The 6,000-nt window shown below is 56.0% G+C and overlaps 1 protein-coding gene across 1 annotated transcript in view; it reads right to left on the reverse strand.

Moving 5' to 3' along the window:
- The window catches only part of RAMP1 (receptor activity modifying protein 1), a 47,518-nt gene extending 41,991 nt beyond the window's left edge, over positions 1–5,527 (reverse strand). The window contains exon 1 of the mRNA XM_060015847.1: positions 5,166–5,527. Within this exon, the coding sequence (XP_059871830.1) occupies positions 5,166–5,217 (52 nt within the window). The 5' untranslated portion in view covers positions 5,218–5,527. The remainder of the gene's footprint in view (positions 1–5,165) is intronic.
- Positions 5,528–6,000: the final 473 nt, after the last annotated feature.

Raw genomic sequence — 6,000 nt, forward strand, 5'->3', positions numbered from 1 at the left:
TGGAGGACAGACTGAACAGGTGGTCTTGTTAAAATCCTCCCAGATCAGTCAACAAATCAGGGCAATCACCATTCAAATCCCAACAGCCACTTAGCTAGAAAATCAGCAGGCATTCCAGATGAATCAGAGTTCTGCATGTCTAAAACCCCAGCACAGGAGGACACCCTCAGTAGGCAGCACTCTGGGTGAGCCCTCTCTGCACCTTCTCAGAGGACCTGACCTTCTCCAGGCTGCACTAGCTGTCACCTCTTCCACACTCGCCCCTGCCAACTGCCTTCCCCAGTCTCTGTCTCAGCCTCTCCTCGGCCTCGGCCTCCCCTCCCCGGCCTCCATCGGGAGCCTGCGCCCCACCTGCATCCACACCCCCGGGGCCATCCCTTCTATCCGAGGCTCTCACACCATCTTGACACGGATGCCGCCCCACACGTCTCTCCCAGCCACACTTCTTCTGTGCCCTGCAGACACCTGCCTACTTGCCACCATCCCTGAGTGTCCAAGGGGACGTGTCACCCAATGTGGCTGCTGTGGATAGGGCCGCCAGCTTTAGCAAATAAAACTACAGGACGCCCAGTTAAACTGGAATGGCAGGTAAACGAGTTCTTTTTAGTATAAGTATGTCCCAAATATTGCTTGAGACACTCTTATACTAAAACAATTTGTCGCTTCACTGACACTGAATTTAAGCAGGGGCCTTATGACTTCCTGGAAGCCTCAGCTGTGATGCGCCAGCTCTCTGGCCGCTGCCTGCTAGGTACCCAGCTCTTCTGCATTCCTCACTGCTCCCTCCCTTCCCACAGCCGAGCCCTCTGTCCACCTGTGGAACCCTCTGGAGCCTCTCCACTCCTTCCAGCTCAGCCCCACCTTCCCGCGCCCTGTCTCCCACCTCCAGCCCCCGCCCAGCTCCCGCTGGGCTCCAGCACAGCAGCCCAGGGCTCTTTAAACCATTTGTTCCATCTCGTCACCGCATTTAATATCCTCCAGGTCTGCCCATTGCCCTCGCAACGAAATCTGAACTGCTCCCCTTGGCCTGGAGGATTGGGTCCTCCTGTAGCTTGGCTCAAAGCCCTCTTCCCCTCATGCTTCCATCACAAAGGCTTCTGGAAAGTTCCAAGGCCTTTGCATAACTCTTCTTGTGCTCTGGAGCGCTCTTCCCGACTCCCGGGGGCTTGAGATCTGGGGCCCCGCCGCCCGCGGCTTTTACTTCTTTCTGCACAGATGGCACCTTCGCGTACGTGGCTCAACGGGCGCGCGGCTTCTCAGCCTTGGCACCGTGGGCGTTTTGTGCTGGACGCTTCTTCGTGTGGGGCTGCAGCGGGCAGCCCCCAGCAGTAGGCTGTGTAGCGGCACCCCTGGCTTCTACCTACTAGAAGCCCCTTCCAGGCCTGACACCCTGGGGCCCACTTGTGTTCTGTACCAGGTAGAAGTTACCAGGAGAAATTAGTGCTTCCCCGATGCTCCCTTATCTGTCCCTCCACCCAGCCCGCAGCCATCCTTCCTCTCGCAAATGGACCCTGGAATCTTCTGGAGGCAATACAGGCATATGCAGAGAGCACCAACCTGGGGTGTCAGTGTCACCAAGTTTCTGTTACCTGACTACGCCTTTCAGGCCTCTTCCCCCGTAACATGGATTTGCTATGTGATACATGAACTGCTTTCATTCCAGCCGACAATTGGCCTGAGTCTGTGACAGTAAGGCAAGCGTTATCATTCAGTCATTTGCTGGGTAAACTGCTGCCCTTGGGCCTCTCAGGTGAGGTCTGGCTCAGGAGAACCCTTCCTGGTCAGCCTGTTGGGTGTCGGGGTGCAGAGCCCCAGGGAGCAGGGTGGGCACTGCCCGGCTGGGCCGTGGAGGGCAGAGGGATGCGGGCCAGGTCTCCGGTCCCACAGAATCGACCGTGGGAACTGCACGCGGGAGGGAGGGCGCCATCGTGGAGGGAAATAAAGGAGACACTGTGAGGCCTAACGAGGAATAAATAAGAACGGCTTGGCTGTGATGCGCCGCTCGGGCCCACGGGGTCCCCTGCTCCCCCGCCGGGACTTGGCAGTTGATCCTGCTTGAATGAAGCTGCTTAGCGTCTGTGTTTTGAATGATGACTGAAGTGATGTCTTAGAAAACACTAAAATAGAACAATCTTAGGGAAAAAACTTCTTTCTCCACCGACAACAATACCGTCATTATGTTACAAAGAATAAGTTCCTGTTTAGGTTGGGAGCCTCCTCCTGCCGCTGTGTTGACATAACCCTCCTCGCTAAGAACAAACGCATTCTCTAGAAATGTTACCCAGACCCAAGGTCATCCATCCTGGAGCAGGGAGGGCTGGTGCCAAGGACATCCCTGTAGGGGCTCCGTGTGTGTTGTGTGTGTGTGTGTGTGGAGGGCTGGTGGCTGGGCCTGGGGACAGGACAGACCCCCAGCAGCATCGTGTTTGTCTCCATCTGCCAGGAAGAAAGTGAAGAGCCAGGGGCGGGCGGGCACAGGGCCAGGGTAGGCGCTAAGGCCAGAGCAGCCGCCCCATCTCCCCTTCACCCCTCCTAAGGCTGCAGCGTCTCCTCCTCGGGTCTTCCCGGAGTCCCCAGCAGAGCAAGAGGCTCTTGGGCAGGGATCCCACAGCCCTCAGGCGTGTGCCCTTCTCAGAACCCCGTGAGCCTCTGCCACATATCAGGCACTGTTCTGCAAGGGACACGGCTGGCTCAGATGTGATGGGGTTACAGGATTGAAAAGTTCACCTCTCGGGGCTCAATCTAGGCTCAATGAGGAGAGGTCCTGCCTGCGTCTGTCAGCTTGGACAGGTGCCCTACGCCCAGTCCCCCGAGGTTCCTGGGATGCGATCTGGCACCTGGCACTCACATCCAGCCAAGAGGAGAGAGTCAGAAGGCTCCAGGAGAAGACGGATCGCTCAGTCTGGGTCCCGTGCTCCTCCCTGAGATGAGCCTGGGGGGGCGGGCTGGGGCCGGGGCCCTCTGAGTGGGGAGCCCTCCGTGCCAGGTGGACCTTGGGAAAGATGGGCTCTGTGCCCGAAGGAGTGGGATGCTGGTGGGCAAACCCGCGGGGCTACACGGTCGGCAGCTCAGCATCTTCACTGGAATTCACACCGCATGGGGCGCCCACATCGCACACTCTGCCAGACAGCACGTCTGAGTAGAAGCTGTGAAACTGCTTCATCCCGGGAGAAAAAAATCAGGAGGAACAGACTTTCCGAACTAGCTATTTGCCTTAAGTAAGGATTCCACCTACAACATTTCCTTGACGTGTTGCTATCACCACTTCCAATGAGGGCATAAACATCTCTCAACAGCCCTGGCCTGGGACTGACACTACGCACACCGACTGGCATGCACCTATGGAAGGAAGACAAAACCCAGAAACTTCTCCCTGCACCTAAATAGAATAGAGAGGGTAATAAACAAACACACCACGTCGATTAGCAAAAAGAATCCTTCCGATTTGGACTCCAGGATTAGAACCGCCTCCAGACGTCAAACAGCACGGTAATCTGCAGTTGTCACATTGACTGCATTTCCTGTGACACCCCGGTCGGTTCCCAACAGTTATACTTGCATTTATACAGAGTCACATATTTCAATAAATATAGCAGCCTTGCAAGAAAACCCCCAACCGCCCCCAGCATGCCAGGGAAGGTGCGTGTTTCCCAGGACAGATGACAGATGAGTTCATAGAGGACAGTGTCAGCCAGCCCTCCTGAGTAAAGGTGGACTCATAAAAACAGGAGCTTACAATGAAGTCATCATAGACTAACTCTGGGTCCTCTGGAAACGCCCTTCTTTTCAGATTGATGAAAAACAAGAAATGCCACCTTGCTTTTCTGGGTAGCAAAATCTTCATCACCATGGAGATCTAGCTCACGTCACCACTTGGGAAGAAAACTGTGTGCTCCTGTAATTCTTCTAATTACCGCTGGGCTCCAATGACACTAATTAACGGATAACCTCATAAAGCCTGTGTTTCTTTTTCCAAGATGTAACATTAGCCAGACCTCTCAGAATAATGTTAAGATTCTAGGATTTTAAACTTCCACCAGAACATGTATTATTTTCTTGGTAAGCAAGGAAGGTCTTTATATGTGACCATGAAATAGTGTTTTATTTATACAAGCTTTAGAGGGTGCAGTTTCTGGACAGCTGTAAAGAACATTTATTTATTTATGTTTAAGAAATGAGCCAACCCAGCTCTCTAACTTGCTAAAACAGAAATGTTCATTTCTTAGGAAACTAAAACAGTGAGTTCCACATCAAGCCCATAGATCCCAATGTAAAAGAAGAGAATAATATTATTATAAGACTGGGCTTTTCACATAGCTTCAGCCAAAACACTTAGGTGGCAAGATCAGCTTTCAGATTACACTCTACTGAAGCAGATACTAAGGGTTTTAGGCAGATCCAACACTCCTTGGCGAGGTGTGCGAATAGGGAGATTGGAATTGCAGCCCCTCTTGTCCCAGGTTTCCCAGGGCCGCTGCATTCTTTCACTTTAAAAGATCTATTTAGTTTTTATTAAAAGGTAACTAACTAAATACACGAAATGAGTCCAGCAGTTAAAGCAGTTTAGGAAGGTTTCTTAGCATTTTGTGAGAACATTTTGGACAGGGAAGTGAAGATGACAATTTCTCGTGAAATTTTGCTAAGGCTGGTGCAGGTTCCTGTCACCACTGGGTTTCCATCTAGTCCCTCAAAACAGAAAGCCGAGCGCGTCCCGCCCCCTCACCAAGGGTCCCTCTTTGAACTTCTATTAGCCAGAAGTGACAAGTCAACGACAAACAACAACAAGCTGTGGCGATGTCCCCGAAGAGGACAGAGAACATCTGCAAAGGAGGCTTTACTGGCAAATCAGCAACTGCTGCCTGTGACAGTCAGATTCTCAGTTTTAACTAAGTTTCTAGGTAAATGGCCCGTGGTCTGATTCCGAAACCCTGAAACGGCCGCACCCGCAGGCCAGAGCCGGGAGCAGAGGTGCGGGAAGGGGGGCCGCGCGGCCGCTGTTTCCTTCTGAGCCGAGAGCTCCCGTGGGGCCGGGGTGGGTGGGGGGAAGCGCCCGCCCCTCCAGAGCCCGCGACGCCTCCGAAGCCGCCCCTTCCCCTGAGGGAGGCGCCGCCCGCGGCCCCGTCCCGAGCCGGACCCGGGGTGGCCGGGACCCCCGCCCTACTCACCCAGGAGCAGCCAGAGGCCGCGCCGCGGGAGGCCGCGCAGGCCCCGGGCCATGTCCGCAGCCGAGTCCGCCCGTCGCGCGCCCCGCCGAGGAGTGAGCCCGCCGGGCGGCGCGCCGAGGGCGGGGGCGGGAGCGGAGCGGGCGGGAGGCGGCGGCAGTGCGGCCCGCCGGGGATGGCGGGGGGGCGCCGGGACCCAAAGGGAAGGCCGACAGCGGGGGAGCCGGGCTGGCCAGCACCTGCCAGCGGGGCGCCGGGGCAGAGGCTGAACCTGCGAGGCGGCCCGGCCCTCGGCGAGTAGCCCTGAGCGCGCGGAGCGAGCGCGGGGCCGGGACCCTTCCCGGGCGAGCGCACACTCGGGCTCCGGGGAACGCTCCTGAAGTGTTTGACAAACAGACGCTTGTTTAACTAGGGCGGCTCTTCTAGACAGGGCATCTCCATGTCAACCCGGGCACCATCCCTCCTCCTCTCCCTGGGTTACAACCGCCCACTCCTACCTCGGGGGTGTGCTCTGCAAAAGGCCAAGGTGCAGGCACTGGGGATCCTGAGAGGACAAAACCAGTCCCGGGGCCTGAGGAGACTCAGAGTAACCAAAATCGGACCCATAGGTCCAATGAGGAACTGGAAAGACAAGATGAGGAACAGGGTGCGGGCGCAGGGGAGGAGGTGCACGAAGGTCCTGGGGCTGGAGGGAAGAGGGCTGTTTGGGGGGACAGAAAGGTGGCCCTGGTGGACTTGCTGCCGAGAATGGGTGGTGAGAGGCAGAGGAGGCTGGGAAGGCCTCATTCTGACTCTGAACTTGTGTAGAAAGAGAAAGGGCACATGAGAGCCCCGGGAA

This window comes from Delphinus delphis, chromosome 7, assembly GCF_949987515.2.
Source record: "Delphinus delphis chromosome 7, mDelDel1.2, whole genome shotgun sequence".
Classification (NCBI taxonomy): domain Eukaryota; kingdom Metazoa; phylum Chordata; class Mammalia; order Artiodactyla; family Delphinidae; genus Delphinus; species Delphinus delphis.